The sequence below is a fragment of the Aspergillus novofumigatus genome, assembly GCF_002847465.1.
Source record: "Aspergillus novofumigatus IBT 16806 chromosome Unknown P174scaffold_16, whole genome shotgun sequence".
NCBI classification, from domain to species: domain Eukaryota; kingdom Fungi; phylum Ascomycota; class Eurotiomycetes; order Eurotiales; family Aspergillaceae; genus Aspergillus; species Aspergillus novofumigatus.
The window spans coordinates 94,074-116,144 of NW_020194289.1; the positions used below are offsets into that span (position 1 = coordinate 94,074).

General features: G+C 48.2%; 8 protein-coding genes across 8 annotated transcripts; 3 read left to right on the top strand and 5 right to left on the bottom strand.

The window, feature by feature from the left end:
* Positions 1 to 202: 202 nt before the first annotated feature.
* Positions 203 to 1,827, top strand: P174DRAFT_380545 (fungal specific transcription factor domain-containing protein; the record flags this gene model as incomplete). Its single annotated transcript, XM_024822985.1, has 2 exons — positions 203 to 574; positions 628 to 1,827. The coding sequence occupies 2 exons, from the start codon at positions 203 to 205 to the stop codon at positions 1,825 to 1,827; spliced, it is 1,572 nt and encodes a 523-aa protein (XP_024676982.1).
* A 3,227-nt stretch (positions 1,828 to 5,054) lies between these two features.
* P174DRAFT_415409 (putative integral plasma membrane protein) lies at positions 5,055 to 8,709 on the bottom strand. The gene is made up of 7 exons (XM_024824425.1): positions 7,992 to 8,709; positions 7,808 to 7,934; positions 7,663 to 7,701; positions 7,531 to 7,615; positions 7,431 to 7,476; positions 5,577 to 7,384; positions 5,055 to 5,516 (listed from the first exon to the last, which is right to left on the bottom strand). The coding sequence occupies exons 1-7, from the start codon at positions 8,461 to 8,463 to the stop codon at positions 5,358 to 5,360; spliced, it is 2,736 nt and encodes a 911-aa protein (XP_024676983.1). The 5' UTR covers positions 8,464 to 8,709; the 3' UTR covers positions 5,055 to 5,357.
* A 1,313-nt stretch (positions 8,710 to 10,022) lies between these two features.
* On the bottom strand, positions 10,023 to 10,754 carry P174DRAFT_339894 (glycosyltransferase family 32 protein; the record flags this gene model as incomplete). Its single annotated transcript, XM_024821700.1, has 1 exon — positions 10,023 to 10,754. A coding segment is annotated over one exon (732 nt), but the record flags the coding sequence as incomplete, so codon positions are not given.
* Positions 10,755 to 12,904: 2,150 nt separating this feature from the next.
* Positions 12,905 to 13,347, bottom strand: P174DRAFT_426081 (uncharacterized protein; the record flags this gene model as incomplete). The annotated part of the gene is made up of 2 exons (XM_024825349.1): positions 12,905 to 13,109; positions 13,259 to 13,347. 2 exons carry the CDS (start codon positions 13,345 to 13,347, stop codon positions 12,905 to 12,907), a joined length of 294 nt encoding a protein of 97 aa, XP_024676985.1.
* A 573-nt stretch (positions 13,348 to 13,920) lies between these two features.
* On the bottom strand, positions 13,921 to 15,190 carry P174DRAFT_455608 (uncharacterized protein; the record flags this gene model as incomplete). The annotated part of the gene is made up of 2 exons (XM_024829338.1): positions 13,921 to 14,360; positions 14,458 to 15,190. The coding sequence occupies 2 exons, from the start codon at positions 15,188 to 15,190 to the stop codon at positions 14,044 to 14,046; spliced, it is 1,050 nt and encodes a 349-aa protein (XP_024676986.1). The 3' UTR covers positions 13,921 to 14,043.
* A 1,070-nt stretch (positions 15,191 to 16,260) lies between these two features.
* Positions 16,261 to 17,570, bottom strand: P174DRAFT_380584 (uncharacterized protein; the record flags this gene model as incomplete). Its single annotated transcript, XM_024822991.1, has 2 exons — positions 16,261 to 16,608; positions 16,686 to 17,570. The coding sequence occupies 2 exons, from the start codon at positions 17,568 to 17,570 to the stop codon at positions 16,261 to 16,263; spliced, it is 1,233 nt and encodes a 410-aa protein (XP_024676987.1).
* A 1,585-nt stretch (positions 17,571 to 19,155) lies between these two features.
* P174DRAFT_74289 (uncharacterized protein) lies at positions 19,156 to 19,898 on the top strand. The gene is made up of 2 exons (XM_024832442.1): positions 19,156 to 19,213; positions 19,262 to 19,898. Exon 2 carries the CDS (start codon positions 19,437 to 19,439, stop codon positions 19,698 to 19,700), a length of 264 nt encoding a protein of 87 aa, XP_024676988.1. The 5' UTR covers positions 19,156 to 19,213; positions 19,262 to 19,436; the 3' UTR covers positions 19,701 to 19,898.
* Positions 19,899 to 20,432: 534 nt separating this feature from the next.
* On the top strand, positions 20,433 to 22,063 carry P174DRAFT_508228 (acyl-CoA dehydrogenase). Its single transcript, XM_024831436.1, has 5 exons — positions 20,433 to 20,552; positions 20,603 to 20,875; positions 20,917 to 21,060; positions 21,106 to 21,423; positions 21,474 to 22,063. The coding sequence occupies exons 1-5, from the start codon at positions 20,439 to 20,441 to the stop codon at positions 21,990 to 21,992; spliced, it is 1,368 nt and encodes a 455-aa protein (XP_024676989.1). The 5' UTR covers positions 20,433 to 20,438; the 3' UTR covers positions 21,993 to 22,063.
* Positions 22,064 to 22,071: the final 8 nt, after the last annotated feature.

The following is a 22,071-nucleotide window of genomic DNA, read 5'->3' on the forward strand; positions in this document are numbered from 1 at the left end:
CTCCCGTCCTAAGAGCGGTACAGCAGATCAGCCCACCGAGAATACCTGCCACCCAGCGTCGGAGGGCTCGAAGATGCCGCCACCAGGTCTCTGCCAGTGGCCTGCCCATGGAGTAGCTCACCGGGATGCTACTCCTACAGCGGCCCCGAGCAATGGACCGGACAACATGTACCAGCGTGCACGTTCTGCCCTTCTCATGGCCATGCCTCCATTCGCAACGATCCTGCGGACAATACAAGGGAAAGGTCAGTGGTGGGAACAATGGCGACAAAAGACCTTCGGGTCTGCGGAGCCAACAGAATCGTTTTCCCAGTTTGCCGACCGCGTTTACCGCAGCGGGCATCCGTCAGAGGTGGGGCAGCTTGCCATCGCTTATGGTATGGCTGCTGATACGTCCAACCTCTTCCGCTATCTGGATTCCGTCGAACGTTGGGTCATATCTAATGATGAGTACGCTTCTAGCCCTGAAGGAATCGAATGCATGCTATTGCAGGGTAAATGCCTCGCAGATATTGGGCAGCCACAGCGCTGCTGGTCCGCGTGGCGGCGGGCGCTTCTCTATGCTGAGTTAAGAGTGAGTATCCATACCGGCCTTTATCTACTAGGGACTGGAATTAAAGCGACTAGGGCCTCCATCGCAACCATTCTGCTTCTGATTATGGTGATCGCATTTGGTGGTCGCTTTTCATAGGTGACCGGTTCGCGAGCTTGTTCCTTGGCGTTCCTTACGGTATCAGCGATAGATTCTGCGATATTTCGGTTAGGGGGGAACCTAGCAGCTCTTACTATGCCCTGCAGCAACTGCAGGCAAAGGTTGGCTTGATCATTGGCCGCGTCATTGACCACATCCATTCGGGAACGACGGAGCTCGCTCATAACGCCACGAGTCTGGACCATGAGCTAGAAGAAGTTGCTTCCTCCATGCCTCCTTCCTGGTGGGACTTACCTGCCGCATTGCTATATACCGATAAGGATTTGATGGACGTACGATTGAGGCTGTCTTTACAACTGTGTTTCCATCATGTGAAGACTTACTTGCATCTACCATTGATGCTACGATATCCCAGCAATGCGCATTGCAGTTATAATACGGAAGTCTGCCTGAAATCAGCAAGGGAGGTGCTGCGCCGCTTCCTTTTCCTTCGCAAGAAGAGACTCGGAGCTGTCCTGGATGAATGCCGGACCACAGACTTTATTGGGTTTACGGCCGCAATCATCCTGATCCTAGGGTTGTTCGGATACAATTGGAATTCTCGGCATCGACAGGGGCAGGATTCGGAGGACTTTCAGATACTGAAAGAGTCACTACACGTGTTCAAGGACAATTCGACGGCCAAGGAAGAGAGGTTAGCTGCAAGATGCTTCGAATCATTGGAGGTCATCCTAGGCGCCATCGGTCCTGAATCCGTTCCCTGGATGAACTGTGGATGCGTTCTCAAACTTACAGTTCCGTATTTTGGCACAATATCCATAGTGCGCAGAAGCTTGCAAAGCGACACTCGGGATAACATTCAGTCAGCCGTCTGTATGCCTTGCGAAGATCCATCAACACGCAACCATCAGTTAGGTCACTGTCAGGAGTCAGGTCCAGGCGGTCCTGGAGCAGTGTTCTCCTCCGACAACCCCGGAAGTGCCTTACCTTGTGAGGAGGAGGCGTTCGTCGAGTACAGTGGACTCTATAGTACAAACTACGGAGCAAATGGCACATCGGAATGTGGACCACTCGCGGGTGGCCATCCTTCTACAACTTGGCAGGATACGGACAAAGATTGGGTCTGGTGGGAGTCTATTTTCGGGAATGACAGGAACTCCCCGCAGCAGATGTGAGCGGCTTGCGAAAAGCAGTTTTAAGCGTTAATACTACCACTTCGGAAGACCGTAGCATCTGTTGATTGTGGATACGACCGTACTGTCTCGTTGCCTCCGATCCAATTATGGAGAAACACTGGTATTAGCGGAATGCGCTGCCAGCATTCGAATTGTTGCTAGCCCATTCTTCCTTGTAGGGCTCATTGATGTTGGACGATGAGATGGAGCTCCCCTTCTACGATTCTTCTTATATTGTCCACGAATCTTCTCCACTCGCAGATACTGATCCGATTTTTACACGTATTCTTGCTTATCTCGAGCTCATCGTAACAAAAGCCAAATGCTGCATTGCCTCTTAGTATGCAATAGTTGCCTCGACCTACGCTTTTTTGCTCCGTTCCGCAACAGCAGCAACTGAACCGTTTGGTTCCGAGCAGGCCTTGTGATCTCTGGCGAGACAGAGAGTATTGGTCGGTTCGGCGTTCCGGTAGAACCTAGTCGGTTAGTGGAAAAAACGAAGATTAGCACGGTATGGCCTCCCGGCCGAAATGCTCGCACATCGGCTTGGACGAGCTACCCAATAATCCATATGCGACCCCTCATCCATGGAGATACCAATCACCTTGCGAGGACTGTCTTAGGAAAGGTCGAGCAGCCACTTCTAGGACGGCCTAGAAAGATCACTTCCCATCCTTGACTTGAGGATCAACATCGCACAGGCTTTGGAAGCTTCCGCTTGGCGGTGCCCATGGCAATGAGAAGAAGATCGAGCATGTCCGTTTTGTGCAAGAAATGTCCTACGATTAGCCCGACAAACTATAGGCTTGGCTGTTAGCCTCTTAGGCGACCCGCTCTCTCAATATTAGTACACGATTCTATTACCCGCTCCTCTTCTAGCCCATATGTACTGATTGCGTTATGTGATGTTACCACTGCACTCTTAGTACGGCCCATCGAGCATTGTTTAATCTTGTGAAATTATATGCCGCGATGAAACAATAGTCAGAATCTCGGAACCTGTCATATCCGTTTAGAGTAGAGCTGCATTTGGTGCGGGTTCGGGCGGGTTCAAGCCTAGTTGGCACCAAACCGCTGTGGTTTCGGGTTCAAAATTTAGAACCCGCACCAAACCCGGACCCAATGCAATTTGGTTGCGGTTTTCACCGCAAAACCCGCTGCTAGGCCTATACTAACTAACCATAGTTAAATTCGGTTCAGTTTCGGGTTGGTTAAACCGCTAATTTAACCATTTTAACCCTTACCATTCCCCCAGGGCCCCCTTCGGGACCCCTCTGACGCCCCCTATCGAGCACGCTTATATAAAATTATAATTTTTATATAAAATATATGGTAATTATCATCATACTAATCTAGATCTAAAATATGAGTTCTATATCTATAGGTTAGAATGGGTGGTGGCTAGAAAATATAGTGGTTGTTAATCCTTAGTTATATGTATTTATCTCTCTGCACCACTTTCATACCAACCTATGACAGAGATAATTATTCCCTTATATCTCAGCAACCACCAGGTATTTTTAAATGATATTTATATTACTAGATAGCTCTTGATTCAGGCTATCTAGTTAATACTGATTAAAATATCTAAAATTTAATGATTCCTAGGTAAAACGGTGCGGGCTGGTTAACCTAATCTGATAAAACCGCAAAAACTGTAACCGGCGGTTTTAACCGAACCCAAAACGGTTCTGGGGTAGAGAAACCGAACCAGAAGCGATTCCCTACGCTTGCCCCCGACCCCGCACCGCTGCGAGTTCGGTGAGGTTTGGGTTCGATTTTTGCGGTTCGGTTATGCAACTCTAGTTTAGAGGCTGGCCAACAGTTGCACTCCATCTATTTCTAGACTTTGCGCTATGGTATTTACGGAGCACTGCCATATTCTGGTTCAGCCAATCATATCCTGTCTCCGTCTATACAATTTGTGCTCGATTGAACAAAAGTTCCCAGTAAATCGTTTCCGATCCCGCAATATACAGCTATACACGGCAGATGGAAGAGAGTCAAGTTGATAGTAGAGTACTGTGTGGATGGATTGTACATTCGCACTCCCTCCCTAATCTAAGGAGCTTTAGTTATTAGAATTTCGACTCAGAGCTAACGTCGCTTACCGCCTTTGAATCCATTTAGATCCAACCTGTATTGATCTCTGTCTCCAGAAATGCGGACGGAATGAGGCAGAAACCATTTGAACTACTGTGCCATCAGATCAGCTGGTCTCAAAATTTCGCTCTTGATCAACGCCTCGATATCTACTCCCTATAACTGAAAGGAACGGATGCTATATTTCACCCAGGACCCACGGGTCATGGGTCTAATGGTATGGGTAATGGGCAGAGACGGCCACCTGTTGGGTACGCATGTCGAGGTCTAAAACCTGAAACATCTAGGCTTGTGCCTATCTTCATACTGTACGTTTTAGTGATGGAGCGTTACCTTAGGATTTGCGGTCGCTCATCTCTGGTTAGCTGAAAATAAGGAGATATAGAAGGAAAAATGCCAAGACAGATACTTCAAAAAGGCTCCGTCTGCCAGTCAAAGTGCACTAGTGTTGTACAACTGCAATGGATGGGTGCGAATAGGTACACGGCAGCCCGTACATGTAGTTCGTTTCTCCGACAAGTCTATCGAGAGGTCGAAGGGGCTGGGGCCCAAGTCCGGGTTAGATATTCCTGGGTGACTCAGAATAGATTAGACTTCTAGAGTTACATAGAGAGAAGCTACAATCAGATCTGTAGTGAAAAACAGCTATACATAGTACACACCCACTTGACAGCCACTGTCATCAAAGTTATAGATATCCTATTCAAGAATACGATATTTTACTATGGTATTCTTAACAAGCTTAAACCATTGATTAATGACTTCTGGGTTCTCGCATTTTGCACGCTGGTAATCTATTTGCGAGTGAATTGTGATATAAGATCATCATGCTGCCAATAAAGTTGTCGACCCAGTCCTTTCTAGTAGAAAGCCTTGGATTCCGACGAGATAGCAGGATATCCGCCGTTTTGCGTAAGTGTCCTGAGTTGGTGGTAAGCAGCGCTCATCTTATCCAGAATCCATTACTTTAAGGAATAATCCTCTTCTAGACTGCTAAGCTTCTGGCAGTGAACCGGTATATTAACCCTTGGCTTGCGGCCGCAATTCGACGTGTAGGTGTAGATTGGTTGGGTGGCTCGCTCGGTCGTGGATTATGTCAACCAAAAGAAGCCAGCCCGACTTGTCTCTGCTCAGCCTATCAAGATACATCATGTAAGCTAAATGCTGCAATATACTCTAATATAGCCAGAAAAAATGCAGAAAATTATGCAAGCCATAAGATGGGTATAGGGGGAGCCCCAAGCCCAACCCCATCCAACCCAGAGGGTTCGACGAGGCCTAGGCGGGCCCTGAAGAATACATTATCACAGCGTATAGGACCTGGGATAGCCAAGTGATTTGAGATTGGTGACAGTACAGGATAGAAGGGATAGACTACTCTTTCCAGCTGCTTCCGCGAATAAGGCAGCTTACGATAAAACCCGAATCTATTGCCAGTATCTTGGCTCATCGAAAACATGGTAATGATGACCACGAACACCCTCGCCGCGGAAGATTGCGGGGAATCGGCGACTCTCAGCGACCATTATCTCAGGAATGCGCATTTCATCCTCGGGCTCAGGCTCTCCGATGACGAATTTGCCGACCTAGTTAAGCAGGTTACCATATACGAATAGACCTGGTAGACGATTATGTTAGAAGCTTACCTGAATCTCAGTATCAGTAATACTATCCCGGCTGATTCGAGCATAACCTGTCCGCTTCAATCTCTTGTAAAGAATGTATTCGCACCAGCGGTCCCCGTCAGTAGGGTCAATATCCTTCATGCCACTGAGCTCGCTAACATACGTGTTGTAGTTACCTTCAAGGGGCTTAGTGACAAGGTAGCTTAGCAAAACCACTGGGCGAGGTGATTCGCCCATCAGCTTTGCCAGATACTGGGACTGTAGGCGTCGGTCCTCCGCGTCTTCCTCCTGTCCAGAGTGGAAGACAACAACGTCAACCAGCTCACCATACATATCCAATGTTGCGTGAATAGTGGGTGCCAGTTCGCCAACGGGCGAAGGAAGCAGATGGTGGGTTGAGTTGACGATGGGGAACTTTGAGAGGAGAGCAGCGCCCCATGTATGCTTGTTAGGACCAGGTCCAAAGTCTGCATACATACCCAATTCTTCTGCCAGTACTTGACTAATATCGCGATTACCCATGATGATGCGCTGGGTGTCAGATTCCAGCAGACCAATCACGTCAATCTCAAGCTCCTTGATGACATCGCGCATACGTCGCTCCGAAGACCACATATCGTTGTCAAGACCAAAGTGAACAGTCCAGATACCAAGGGTGGCAACCTTGTCCTCCTTGTGATACGGTGTGTAGTCATTGGTTGGGAATCGCAGATATGCAATGGTGATAGAAAGAAGCTGCAGCACGGCAAGGACATACACATAGTACGACCGCTGCCTCCTGTGGCTCGGGCTGATAGTTTTGGCCTTCAGGTTAGAAAAGTTTGTAATTGCGGCAGAAAAGACACCAGCACCAATGCAGAGCATGGTGGCGGCCATGAGCCAGTCTGTGTGCTCTCTAACAAGAGGGCCACCGGGGACAAATGCATAAGCAACAACCCATACATGGAAGAGGATTAAGAAGACGTAGACAAGGCCTCCGAGACCGAACGTCGTGGCCGGAGAATGATGAGCAGCTGAAGAGATCAAAACAGGGGCAACGGCCATGACATAAAACGCAAGGGCCAGGCCGCCATAGAACCCAATCCAGTGGCTGTAACATGTAAGCAGCGCAGCTCCGAGAGAACCGATACTGAAAGCAGTCCAGCTTCCAGCGACGCACGGGCAGAAGAGACCATATACAAGACCCGCCCCCATCAAGAAGATTGTAAACGCACCGTGAGGCACGGCGATTGGTCCTCTCACTGGATATCCCTCCCAAACCCATGAAATCATGGTGCTGGAATCAGACAGAAGAGAGTGCATAGCAAACAGAAGACCACCAATACCGAATGCGGCTAACAGGGAAGGACCCTTCTTGCCAGTAGACGGGAAATAGTCACCTCCACTTGGTACAGACTTCCTGTGAGATCTGAAAACAGCTAAGATACCAAGGAGTAGACCCATTTTATTCCATCCACCGTTCTCCGCATGCATAGTGGGCCAGACAGGGTTGTTAGTGGTGCATGCAAATTTGGCGACGCTGGACATGATCAAACCAATGCCCCAGGAGAGGATCCAAGACTCCAAGCGGGAGCTTTGGGCCTTCTCCGCATGGAAGATACCAGACCATGTGAGAGCATTGCAGGCAACACTGAAGGTAGTAACGAAGAGTCTGTTGGTAGGATTCTGCACCTTGTAGGCGAGCAGTCCAGAAAGTGACAGAAAGTGGAAAAGCCGCGGGTGCTTAGTCACCGCAGTCCTCAGAGTAGGAATCGCAAGAAGGAGAGGTGACATATAGGCGATAATAACAACCTCATACCCAGAGATACCCATATGCCAAAGAGGGAAATCTGGCATTATTAGATATAGTCTTCAAAATACAGGAGCTAAACTTACACCAAACAAGAAGTGCAAGAGCAGTCGTCATCGACCAGAAGACATACTGTGTTCAGTCAGCAAATGTGCTGGTGCAAAGAGAATTATTGATAGATATTACCCCGTTGTAGGCGTCTGCGGCGGCGTCCAGGGCTTCAGACCAAAAGAAACCCTCATCAAAAATATTTCCAACAATCTTGCCCTTCCTACTACAAGTCAACATTGGAGTGCTGTGGCGGGTTGAAGTACAGACTCTTTGTCAAGGACGGCGTCCGCAGTGGTCTTCAACTGCCTAAGGTTTCGAAGCTTAGAACATGTTTCCAAATCAGAATAACCAAATCTCAGACACTACATCTTTCATATTTCGCGCAGCGTACTTTGGAAGCCACGGTACGTACCCTCTGCTGAACCCCTTCACGTCCCTCACTACAATCTCAAACGCATCAAAATCCAATGCCGTGACCGCATCGAATCCCACATCGAACAAGATTAGAGACCATTCGAAGAAGGCATATTTGGTGTAAGCTTGGGGGAGAGTCGTTAGAGCACAGTATGCCAAACAAAGAACAGACGTGAACGCACCACCAGGAACCTTGTGCACCTTGTGCTGGATAAAGTAGTAGACCAATGGTAGCAGAGCACCAAAGAAAAGACCTGCCATGATCTTTCTGTATTTCACAGCGCGGCGGTTGTTGGGGCTGAGTGCCAGGCAACCAAGGGCCCAAGGAAATGTCGCGACGAGGTAAGAAATCATGAAGATATCATGCCAGCCATGGACATCAGTCGACGTGACATACGCCCAACCACCACAGGTAAAAGTCCGGAACAGTCCAACACCAGCAACGATCCTGGGAAGAGTCGACTTAGGCCGTGCAGTAAGAAGATACCAAAGGAAGATGAGAGCGAATCGAGGGCCGGAGGTAATGGCGATGAAAACATGAAATAATGAGCGTTCCGGATATCGGTCACCAATCGCAGCTGACACTGAAGGGAACCATTCATCTGGATATCCATAGTGTTCGTTCCTTACAATCTTGTGGAAATGCAGGGACATTCCCACTACCAGAGCGATCAGGAAGGCTGTATAGGCGAGCGCTGTATGTGTCCATGATACCCATTTACCATTAACCTGACATTGTCTTAGTGGAAGATCCGGAACTATTCAAGATTGTATCGGCTTACCGCCACAAGGTCATCTCCATATTTCAATTTGGGAGCCATAGTAGCACAAGAAAAACAGGGACTCCACGCGCTCGAGCAGTCAGAAAGCCACGACAGAGTGCAAAAGAGTATAAAGGAGTGTCAAAGATATAAAGCTCAGAGAAAGCAATCAAACCAATAGGAAAAGTTGTCAGCAAGTAGAGAAATCTCCTGAGATGTGAAATGATCAGGCTAGACCCCGGTAACTCCCGCAGCAGAGTGCGCAGACACATGCAACAATGACACCTTTGCCTGAAAAGAGGAATGATGTTACAGTAACATTTCATATGGCTGTCCAGAAACATACAAACGTTGTACCGGCCAATAAGTTAAGCCCAAAAATAACTCATTTGTGCCAGTAAGGTTGGGTAAGTCTTATGTTCTTCCTTTTCCCATCATAAAAAAGCAGTGTAACGGGACCTTTGTATATAGTAAATAGAGTTCCACTCGCAAGACCATTTCCGCACTAGTCACTGCGGCTGACCCCAAAAGGTCCCGACTACATCCTCTCACTAATTCGGAAGCTAATACGTAACGTACCTAAACACGCAAATCCTAAGATTTGGTGGGAGGATATAAGGTTTGGTATCGCCCCGCCACAGGACCGGCAGACGGATACTCAAGTATCCGTCTCGGCATGCCCGGGATTCCCCCTACGTCAAACTCATGATACTGAGCGATCAAGGCAATCAGATTAGAGCGCCTATAATTGTTTTGCTAAGTTGTTTGCATTATTGTTACAAATTTGCCTTCCGGTACACCGGCATCTAAGCATGACTTCCACATCTTAGTTCTTGGTGCTGCAGGTACAGCACAGTAATAGCCTTTTTTAACCATGCTATAGGCCAAATGCAACTGAATATTTGTCTAAGGGTCGCCACGAATGCACCGCCTCTTGTTGCCAGAATGAAATGAGCGACGATCCAAATATTTTCAGAGAGCCCTTTTATTGTCAAAATAAAATTTGGGAAGCAGAGATATATCCTACGAATGATTTTCCTCCTAGAAATGTGTATGTGTATTTTACGGGACCATGGAAGCTCCTCCGTTGACACCGGAAGCCATTTTAATAAAGAAGAAAAAAGTAGCAAAGATTTGATGAGGCCGGATGATTCGGCGAAGGTCCTACTCCAGTCTTCTCATACTGTAAATTGTGCTGGCACCATATATGAAGTAACCAAAATCTCTGCAGAGAGCTTAGTAGAGTCACAAAAAGAAAAAGATATCAAGCTGATAAACCACCCACGTTTGGACGTTCTTCTTCAAACCCGCTGCAAAGTAACTGGCTAGACCTCCCTGAAAACACTAGCACGATTTGAAGAACAATTTTGAGTACTAACTGAAAGGCTTGTATTCACATTTGCAATCAGCTCCTTACCGTCTGATACGTCTAAAAAGAAGTAAAAACCCGCTCAGAGACAGTAATAGTAAACTAAGCTTGCCCAAATGCCGAAATATCCATTTCATCAGAACAGCATCGGGGCCATGCCATGATGAGCCTGGCACGTGCCTAAAGAAGGAGTACTCCGTGCGATCGTAGAATTCTGGGGGCAGAATAACCAAGTCGGAGTCTCGGGCCTGTTTCAAAGGAAAGATGTTGATGGAATGGTCGGTAACGTCGGCATTCATACCAATGCTAATATATTGAAGCCATGACGCCAAAATATCGTTCACGTACAAGGGCCCCGTCGTCCAGAAGACCGCCAGATAAGGAGGCAGATATGAGACATGTCTGTCAACTAGATCCAGCACAAGCTTCATCATTAACGGGTGCCCGGGTATGCTCGCCATCACATCATTGCTGACTCCATATGGTCGAGTCTGGGGAAACCATATCGATGAATTTAGGAGGGGATCCAGGCAACGGCGGCATCCAACATCTAGGTCGATATATACTCCTCCAAAATGCTGAAGGACGAGATAGCGAATGGCATCAGCCCGCTGTATTGGGTAGGGATAACTGTCGTATATAGGTAGGAACCACGGATAGTTGCGATATATGAATTCCCTAGCTGTTATATCGGTCCACAAGAAGTGGGTATAGGAGGGATTCATTTCCTTGCATGACTCTGAGGTCTCTATCCAATTCGAAGGGATATTCGCTGACTTGTATGTTTGATGTATGATTCGTGGAATTTTTGTTGTTTCATTCGAAGTCAATGAACAATCAGTCGACTCATGACGCTTGATTGATTCGTTCAAGGCACTCAGATACTCGGTGCTGAAGTTGTTGAGAGAGAGAAAGTGGGCCTCTAAATTAGATGAGAAAAAGAGTGCTTTCCGGGCAATTGAAAAGCCATAGGAGATGATGCAAATCAAAATCAGGATACGCCCAACACGACGCCTGGTAAGGTTCACATAATGTAAAATGGTGCCGAGCATGTCTGGCACGAAATATTTCAAGGATCCAGAGTACAGTATCTGGTTGACTGTAGGGGGATTTTCTTCGTTGAGGGACACGTGCGTGTTATATACACGGTCACCAGAGTTGCCCCGGTCCTCTTCTCCCCAACCGGGGCCTTCGTCCCCACCCAAACACCCGAGAACGCACCGCAATAATGGGAAATGGGAAATGTATGTCACGTTACGAGCCCTGAGAGGCAGAATCTGGAAGGTCGCGAGACAGTGCGCTGGGTGATCCGCCAGTCTCAGCCTCCATTCTTTTCCAACGCTAGGTAAGGAATCTGTGTATACATCCCATACCTATGAACTAGGTTCCCCAAAAAGGGACTCCAGCTGGCTGGATTATGTCGTGTATATAATGTATTCATCTTACTAAAGCAATTGAGATAAACTGCCCTGGGATCCACAGACAGATATCTTCTCTCAGCGGCAAGGGCTAACTCTCACCCATATTGTTATGTGAATATGCTGTTCCATTTTACACCGAAAGGGTGAACAAAGATACCCCGGAGATCTCTTGCCACTAAGTCTAAAGCTGAGACTATCTAAATATAGCTATTAAACCCTTTCCGTGAGCGTTACCTTAGGTAAATTGTTGTTTGTGTTGCTGATGCAACGAGAGAAAATCCCCACCATGCCACTACTATTTCCTGGCGCGCGCTAGAACGCCAACCTTTCCCATCTTTTACAGATTTACTATTATTATGAAACTATCAGCTACAGAGTACAAGGAACCCCAGCTAGCTTCCTCCATTTCCTACGATGAAGCTCGTTTAGTTAGCCCAGCGCCTCGGCAGGCACAGCCAACAACGAAAAGTAGCCCGGATAGCTTCATCCCTCTTTCTTATAGTAGCCTTCACTGCCCGTTGCCTTAATTTCCTGCTCGCCTATTACCTGGCAACTGGCCCGCGGCTAGTACCCGTGGCTTTTCAGCGCGCCTGGAGTATCCGTCCTGTAACAGCCCACCCGGATGATGTGCCGGTCTCTTTCATTCCGACCATCACGTACCGGCGCGATGATCCGCATGTGCAGTGGGCCTTGTTGGTGATATCCTCTGGTTGGTCAAATGTTTCAGTTGTATTATTGGCTAGGAAGGAATTGGCGATTGCCGCCGATAGGAACTCCATGGTAGCTGCTCGATTCTGGGCATTGCCCCGGATCGCTGCGTCGTACGTGACAGAGTTGCAGGATAATGCCAATGAATGGTAGGATGAGGATTTGATCAGGGACCTTGTTGCATCGCATGTCCAGAAATGAAAAGTCGATCTGATCATGCCTTTCGACAATGGAGGCATCTCAGGCATATAAACCACAGAGCCGTCGGTGCCAATGTCCTTGCCCGTTGTGTTCCCCCTCTCTTCCTCTTCTTGACGTACTTAATCATGCCAAAAATACATCGCAAGAACAACCCAAGCCTCTCGTGCATATACACTACAAAGCATCTTCCTGCTCCACAAATACTCGACGCCTCTCGGCCTCATCTCCATTTCTATCTCGTTCTCATGGCGCATTCTCAAAGCCGTCTTTACTTCTCCCTCAATCAGCACTAAGAGCGTCCCTGATCAGTCATCTCAGGACGTATACAACGATAGATTCCTGCTGTTGTGTCCCCGATGAATGTACCTCATCTCGAGGGTGGCATCCAGTCAGCACGAGAGCTGGTACGCGCGGGATTGGCCATTTACTTGATGATCTGTCGGCATGTGTGGTTTAATAATGGACACAAATGGCGTAGGACTAGCAGGATATGCAGTATATTGGTATGAATGATCCTTAATAGCAACTGTCTATATAGCAACTGGAGACAGCTGATTCAATTAAATGCAGTAGAGTCAAATCGGTACATAGGTAAAGAAATTTACATCCGCCTATGTACTTCTCGTCAAGAATTTTTAGACATTTGTACGCTGGAACTCTTCGTCCGACGGGGAGTGCCCACGCGCACGAGGCAAGCAGTATAATATCATAGTTGGAACGGCAAAGAGAATGAAAACCAGCACCGCGAACAGAGCACGTTGGTCCAGGTCATCGAGCGGCGAGTTCAAGCGAGCGTCGCGGCTTTCCCAGGAGAGAGAGCCCAGGTGGCGGGAAGGGTAGCTTGTTGACCAGCCCATTCAGCATGTGCATGCGAGGGGCTGTCGGGCGAGTCGGACAGGGTGCGGGGAGGAGATGTGTTAGACTGGACGATGTAAATTGGAATGCATCTCATTAGATTCGCGGTCCAATTGGTGATGTGGGCGACTTACGAGGTGTAGAGGCAGCCAGTGCCGAACTTGACCGTGATATAACCACCGATAATGGTGTAAAGAGAGATTGTCGACCAGCGCATTGGCATCCGGATGACGGGGCGTGGGGAGCATCATGATGATGGGGGCGCGAACCGGGGGAAGCAACAAATTCTAATTGTTGCAGAGCCTCGAGAGAGCAGTTGCATGCCAGATGGTAGTCGAGAATCACGCCTGTGCAGAGAATCGGCCACGAGCAAATATCTTCTCCACTAACATAGATTCTCACCAAAGCGCTTCTGGAGAACCGTGTATCACAGCGCATCGACGCGCTGGACAATATGTGTTTAGCTCTTCCACATCGAGTATAGATCAGGATACTGCTCTCGCACCGACTTCCTTCGAATTCTCCAGTAGATGGCAGGGAATAGCTACTGGGCATTCTATGTCTGCGGCAAAAGTACCCGAACCAGAAAAAAATCGCCGGGGTTAAGGCATGAGATACTCTAAACAGGACATAAGAATGAAGAAATTAACAAAAGCTCACAGCCGATTGGATTGATTGCGAGATGAACGCTGCAATACATTACCAATGACCCAGCACCGTGTCATGGCAACAACAAAATCCGAAAGACAAAGCAAGCAACGCAATGGACAAACCCGATAATGGCAATGATTGCAATCGTGGATGAAAATCGCATACTAATGGAAAGAATCTTGCAGAGAGTATACCATCGATGCCATATTGTCGTAATAAGAATGAGGGCGTGGAACTCTGCTGGTGACAGGGATGTATGTGGGAGCATCTACCTGCCGAAAATACTGGCAGGAGCCGTTAGATCGGCGTCGTCCGGCTGTTGATAGACTGCAGGGTGTAGATTGTTCGCTGCTACAGGGTGGTGAGTAGCAGTGGATAACGCGATTCGGGACTCGGAGGAGCACGGGGAGGGAAGTGTCAGGTAGTCAGCAGGGGTAAAATAGACCGGATGTGCCACAACGGGGCCGTACGTTGCTGATACATGGTTACCTAAAACCGACTGAGTTGCTGCTGCGTTCTGAGATTCTGCCTTAGTATTGACCGTCGGTCTAATGCTTGTGGCGTAGTTCGGGCCAAGGGGGTAGGCTGTGTGTCAGCAATTGAGGGAAGATTCATACGCTACAAATCGAGTAGCTATTAGTAAAGATCTTCGTCGTAGGCAAAGGGGGAATCTGCTACTCACGCATTTTCAGATAATCTTCTTCAGCGCAGGTCTGAGAATCTTCCAACGGAACACTTTGACGTTCTTCGCAATAGTTCGCGGCTTTGTCATAGGAAACCCTACGATTACCTTTAAAAAAGTCTTGACTGTCGGCTTTAGCCTTCGAGATGGTGAGCGGCTTGAAGCTCTCGAGGCTGCGGTCATTCCAATATATGCAACTGACGTAAACGCCATTAGGAGCACACTCATGAGGCTTTACAGCCTGGAAATTCGCATAAACAGTGTTTCCGCTTCTCTTGCAGCTGAACTGAACCAAACGACGCTTGACCTTGCGTTCTTCTCTGGTCCAGTTTTCTGCTATATTGTCTAGGTGCATCGCGAGCTCCAAGGCGGGATTCCACGGATCCGCTGCATAAGGCCCGAAGGTCTCGGTTTGATCAATAACGCTGGATCGTTGCAACGCGGAAGTCTGAATCAGCATTGGGTTCGCAACCGCTGAGAGTGTATCTTGTCGTTGCTGGGGCAGGACGTGGGCAGGCAGGTAGCCTTGAGCCGTAGAAGCACCATTTACCGCCATGCAGAGAGAAATCCAAGGCTGAGGGAGAGGTGGCCTTGCCCGGATTGCCATATTCGACGTCGTCAACGAGGCCGAGTTTTGGGCCGGTGGAACCGTCAATGTCGAGGGGTGGTGAGCCGGCGCGCGCGAGGGGAGCTTGTGGAGATAAAGAAAAGGAATGATGGGAACCATTTCCATGGGAAGCGCTAGGCAATAGATGAGCACATGGTTGTGAACTTCTATTCTTAGATGAGCCTGCACCTCGCCTATGGGAAGGGATTGGCATAGGATGAATGCGAATACAGCGATACATATCTGGTTATGGTGTTACAATTCAAAGGGGCGCTGCTGGACAACGGTCAATTTCACTTTTCAGCGCATACCTAATGCATTGGGCGTTCCTGGGCGACCTTCCGCGCATGGACGATCGCCATTCATCAATCCAAGTGATTTCGGCCATGCTTTGACGGTTCCAGCCTTAGGCGGATTACGGGCTGCTGCACACACTTCACTAAAGTCCCCTTAACAGGCTCAATTCAGCGTGGCACTCTGAGTTGGAACCACCGTGGTAACACTTCAGCTACGGTCCCTTTGGGCACTCAAAAGGAAAATTGAAATGGACCCCATGTTGGTCAAGGGCCAAGACGGATATGTGGTGCTCCCTTTGCCGGAGTGCCGGTGTTCACTCCTTGATTGAGGAATTATGTGTATCTTTCACTTTCTACGGTTCAACGACAAGCGTCGACTGCCAACTCAGAAACCGCAAGGTGTACCTTAGATCATGGTCAGCTGAGCTTGGTTCCAGTCGGGTTGAGCCGAGTCCTCAACAACTAAAAAGGGAAGAATAGAATTAGCGGGCGGATTTACAGTCGACATTGAGCATGCTAGGAAAACTCATCTATTCTTGGCAACGCCAGTCCGAGATCGGCAGTCGATTTCAACGAAAGAGGTATGATTGGTAGATCTCGTCACCAGGCGGATGCGTTTGATGAACAAGAATAGAGAAAGGGCCGATTTCATGGCCGCACAGAATGTGTGGCGCACACAACCCTTCTCAGATGTTCCATCTGGATTATCCATTCCAGCTTTTAATATTCTCAAGAGTCTAGAGTAGAAAACAAGGCAGGTTGAATTTGATAGGCTGAAAGGATTATGATACGCAGCACGAGCGGAAAATTGCATCTACGATCCGAGTCACGATGGCTATGTTCATCTAACACAGTCACTGACTCACTGCTATTGGCTGAGAGACATGAGAAGCTAGTTAGTCACGGCACTTTCTTCCAGGAGGCTACTTTGCATGGGTGCATGTCTCGCCACTGTTGGATCTTCTTAGCATCCCATCCTGAGTACCACCGTCTGCCGTTCTCGTCAGGCAATTTTCGGGAGCCCAATTTGAACATTTTATATAGAACATAGCACTCCCCTTCACTGTACCGGTACTGAAAGCAATCTTCTGTCCTTAAACAGGTGTCGCGGCAAGTGCGTAGGGATACACTCGGGTCGTCTGGAAAATCAAGGCGGACATCGGAGAGATTGTCCCAGTCATCCTCTTCAGTACGCATGCTGTTAGGGGGGAAAGGAAGCTCCGACAGTTCGCTGAATAGCAGAGGCTTCTATAGCGTAGTCGATTAGTGGGTTTCTCTGACAACTTAGAAGGTTGATATACCGATAGGTACTCGACAGGACGTACCATTTGATTCTTCCGAGACTGCTCAAACTCAAAAATGGCACTTCGCTCACGCGGTGTGATGTGATGCATGGTAATGGCTGGCTGGCACCATAGCACAGACCCGAATGCCATCGTGGAAGGCTTTTCTCCGTTTAACAGTGGCCAGTAATTCTTCACGTCAATGTCCAGTTCCTGTTTAAGGATCTGTGCTAGAACAGCATCCCCGCAGCAGTAATTAGGGAACACGTCGTCGTAGCGGCTTGCTAGGTCTGATTTTCCATCGACAAACTGCTGTAGTAGTTTTCCCGAGAAAACATATCCACTGCCTCCATGAGCAAACGCCTGGGGTCCGAGCCAGGCTGCTGACCCTAGGTACAGCTTGTCCGCTGCTGAGAGTTGTTGCAACCAAAGGACCAGGTTGGACCAAACCACGTAAGTATCGGCCTCAATAAACACATACCAATCGATATTGGGTCGCTCATGCCATACCTTCACAACGAGATGCAGAAACTTGTACTTGTCTAGTGCCCATGCCTCTCCCCCATCCTTTTTAAGCGTGGCCACGTCCTCCCAATCTCGTTGGTACTCTTGCTGCTTCCGATACAAATCAAAATCAGGGTGATTGTTCTTCATGCTTTCGTTATAGTTGGCGAGCGCGTCCTGGACGTGATAAGGGCCAATTTGTTCCTCAAGATCCGAAAATATAAGAAACTGTCTCGCGCAGCCTAGTGTGGTCAGGATCTGAGTAGGAAGTTTCTCATAAATCTCAGTAGCGCCAGTTTTGACGACAATAAGCATGTTTCCAGGGTCAGGAAATGCCTCGCAACGAAAATCTCGCAGGGCTAATACGTCGTGCAACCGGTTCGTTTCTGCTGCAATACCAGGGCCGGCCTTTCCGGACAGCATTATTGTCGAGGGCTTGTTCCGCAGCAAGCGGCCAGTCTCGTAGAATGCTGCGAGTAAGAATACAACAGCTAGAAGTAAAATTGCAATTTTCTGATGCCCTAACCGAGGATTGAAATTCATTGTGTCTGTCTTGGGTCACAAATATCTGGAAGGCGATGAGTGAAAAGGTAAAAGTAAAGGGAAGCGCTTCTTTCACTCCTTCGCCTCTTCAACACATCCGTTGGCCATTAGGCCTTCACCTCTCTCTTTCAACCCGCATCTCCCCTACCAGTATGTCCAGAAATGAACTAGCGTACGCGTTGTGCCTCGGATGCTGCTTGGTATGTCTCGCTGCCTCCGCAGAAGTACGAAACACACGGTTCTCTGATTGGTCGGGGACGAGGATTCAGTGTGACTTCTTTTCGGGTCAGTTGGTATTGCTACAGAGTTTCTGTTTCTAATTTTATGTGCATAACTTTCCAAAAGTCGCCAGCCGAGAGGTCGGGGCGGCAGGGAGTTACCAACCCTGACTTCCAAATACGGATGTTGAGGATTATCGTAGAATCTGAGATAAAGCAATTCTCGACGGTCATAACTGTACTACACAGTTCCACAAATCCACAGTAGTCAGTATACTCTGGGCGATCGGGTACCGTCAAGTTCTATAGATCCCAGAATTGAAGCCGAATAATCTCTTACAGACTAGTTAGAACATTTGCAGATCTTTTACTCTTCAGATTGTTGAGGGAGGGTAAGGTTTGGCATTACCCCACCAAACGCACAAACTCCCAGGTGGCGATCATATAAAATCCTGATGACGCTAGACCCACTGTGCATTTGGTCCACTCTTTTTCCTTGGAAGTGGCAGCTGTGGCTTAGCTCTTAGTTTAGCCATCATATGATAGATTCACTTGTTAACGTAATCGGTAAGCAAGCGGGCCATGTAGGCCAGCGGGCCACCTCTGTATTCCATAGAATTCGCGGGGATGAGGGTCTACATCAACCAACTCCCAAAGTTAGTAGGTAGCAGGTCAGCAGAAACAGATCCCGGAGTATAACACTAGCCATATAGTTCATAATCATCTGCTCTTGGTAAAATCAAAGTGTCAGCCATCCATATTGGCACTTGCCGTTCTCAGTAGACGCTCATTTAACCAGGAAATATTTTCAATATTAATCTGATGGATGCTTTTATATACCACATAATTAGATAGATTGCTAAGAAATAGACCTGCATCCCCCTTTCCAATCCGTCTATATGTATTTATCATACACTTGGATTTAGCGCAGAATGGCATATATTTGGATATTTAACTATGGGCCACTTATTTTAAATTCATTATATTATTAGAGTTTATACTTGCCTCCTTTAAATCCAACTAGTGATTAATCTGTCCCCTGGAAATGCGGATTAAAATGCGGATAAAAATGCGGACCAAGATGCGGACGAAATGCGGACGAAATGAGCCATCTAAACTAGTGTGCCAGATCAGCTGGGCCCTTTTCAAATGTAGATCAACGTCTTGAAAACCTAACAGGAATGGACGGATGCTATAATTCACCATGGAGGTTACATGAGGCCTTTCATGTATTACGCCGGTTTGCCGGATCACGGGGGAAATCCGGCCGGAAACAAGGGGACGATGGAAGAAATTGGTGTCAGCGTAGCTCTACCACAATTTCAATATTGCTGATGCTAACAGCCTACTCAGCTGGATGTTAATCTCTTGTCCCGATTCACGACTGTTGGGGACACCTTTCACAAGGGCTGATCTTCGTTCGATGCATACTCAATACCGCCGGGCGTCCCTTAAACGCTCGCATCCTTGTCGAGACGGCCTTTAAATATGGCGACCGATACGGAACAGCCTGGGACCGGAAAATGCCATGTTCAAAGTTTATTCTGGCTCCCATTACATTGAGACAGAAGACGAGCTACGGAGAAGCGGCATCAAGCCGGTTGAAGTTCGGGTCCGTGCTGACCAAGTCCTGTTCACCCATGGTGGGCTTTGGGTAGAGACACTTGGATCCTGTGGTGGCAATCTGATGTGGATGGGAGTGTCTACGGATCTTGTTGGCCTCCATATTGAGAGATACAGTCTCCATTTCATTGCTGATGCCCATGCGGCTTCACATTTTCTTAGTCGCTGAATGGTTTCTAATCACTCTATCTGATTTGAATGCACGTTGAGGTAGATTGGTGTAAGCATATAGGATGAACTTCCGGTTGCCTCAACATCCGGACTCCCTTTGACCCCTATTTGCAAGAATACCTACATACATTCCGTTATTGAAGTGAGAATAGATTGATTCTAGTGGACTTAACTACTAGGTTATATTTTATAGGGGGCGAGATGCCTCATATATATATCCATTTCCAATCCCTGCCGCAAGGTTCAGCCACCATGATGCTCAACACAGCCACCCTGATACTCAACAAGGTCTTGCTCCATGATTGATCACTAAACAGACATCCGAGCACCTTAGACTCGGCCATCTCAACATGTAACACATCTCCCGTCTCGCCCGGCTCTTCGGCTTCGGTAAACTGGATTATATTCCCCTCGCAATGTTTTCGGCCCATTCTATACGCAGTCAAGCCAAAAGCGCCTCGGCTCGGGCTTGGAAAAGGAACTCTTCGCCAGTGGTCTTGGAAAGGGCCCGTCATGCATGAGAGACCACTCAAGCAAAAGAGACCGCCCCCGCACTTCGGTCGACTTGGGCCGATAAAATAAGATCACATCTTTGAACCTCGGTCGTTGGCATCACAGAAGAAAGGCTATTTATGACCGGGGCTTCCCTCAATGCGGAGACCATTTACTCTCCATCATCTTCAGGTTAAACCTATGCAAGATAACCTTTTGTTATATCTCTAAAGCCTCCAGGAGAATGTCTGCATCTTGTCTGATCAATAGTCCCAATGGGTACATGCCCGCTTCAGAAAGGATTCCAGCTATTGCTAGACCCTTTATTAGCGACGGGGCAAAGCGTACTCTGGATGTCGTGGGTATCACTGCGTAATAGAGAAAATAGACTTGCTAACTTGCTTCCAGGTGGAGGAATTTGTGGAAGAAGAATGCATCCCAGCAGATCCCATATTTGAGCAACAACTCGGTGAAGGTGCGCGAAAGCGCTTCTCGGCTGATCCTCCTGTGATGGAAGATTTGAAGGCTAAAGCAAAGCAACTTGGACTCTGGAATTTGTTTCTCCCGAAGAGTCATGCCGAGGGGCCTGGATTCAGTAATCTAGAATATGGTCTCATGGCAGAGTACCTGGGAAGAGCCGCACTGCAAGCGAGGCAACCAACTGTTCCGCCCCTGACACTGGTAACATGGAAGTTCTTGCCAAATATGGTACCGAAGCTCAGAAGAGTCGGTGGCTCACCCCGCTACTTAATGGAGAAATTCGCTCGGCCTTCCTCATGACAGAGCCGGACGTCGCCTCGAGTGACGCCACAAATATAGGCCTGCAGATGCACAAAGACGGCAATGACTGGGTACTAAATGGACAGGTGTGTCACCGGCGGGTCATTTAACGTCAGTTACTAATTCTGTAGAAATGGTGGAGTAGCGGAACTGGGAATATCCGCTGCAAGATCTACCTTGTTATGGGCAAGTCGGATCCTCTTAATTCAAATAAATACAAGCAGCATTCTGTCATACTCGTGCCGGCCAACACGCCTGGGCTGACAGTAACCCGCGTGCTCTCGGTTATTGGGTTTGATCACGCCCCTGAAGGCCATGGGCAAGTCACGTTTGACAATGTACGAGTCCCAGCACAGAATATGATCCTCGGGGAAGGACGAGGATTTGAAGTCGTTCAAGGTAGACTTGGCCCGGGACGCATCCATCACGCTATGCGGTCAATTGGCGGAGTAAGACCTTATCGTCTTCAATACATATGAATACCATTAACTCTACTCAGGCCGAAAGAGCTCTCGAGTGGTTTCTCTCCCGTATCAATGATCCTGCAAAGAAATCGTTCGGCCGACAGCTTGCAGAGCACGGGATAATGCTTGAGCGAGTAGCACAAAGTCGCATGGAGATTGATTCTCCGCGCTTGGTCGTTCTCAACGCGGCGGTCATGATCGATGAGTTGGGCGGCAAACGTGCACTCAAAGAAATTGCTGAAGCGAAGGTCCAAACCGCCTCGGCGCTATTAAATGTTGTTGACCGCGCTATCCAGGCATATGGCGCCGCAGGCGTGAGTCAGGACACACCTCTGGCGAGTTTGTGGGCACATGCGCGAACAATGCGCATTGTTGATGGCCCAGATGAAGTGCATATACTGCAACTGGGCAGGAATGAAAGCAAAAGAGGAGATACACTCCAAACAAGAATCGAGGCACAGAAGGCAAAAGCAGCGCAAGTGTTTAGGGGGTACAACCTTAAACAATCAGATAACCTAGAGCTCAACAGAACTACGGCAAAGGCTAACTTGTAAGGCATGGGCGAGAGATTAACTTAGGTTGGTTAGTTACGGGTCAGATTGCCCAGTTCTGGGCCGAATCACCCCTATTTAT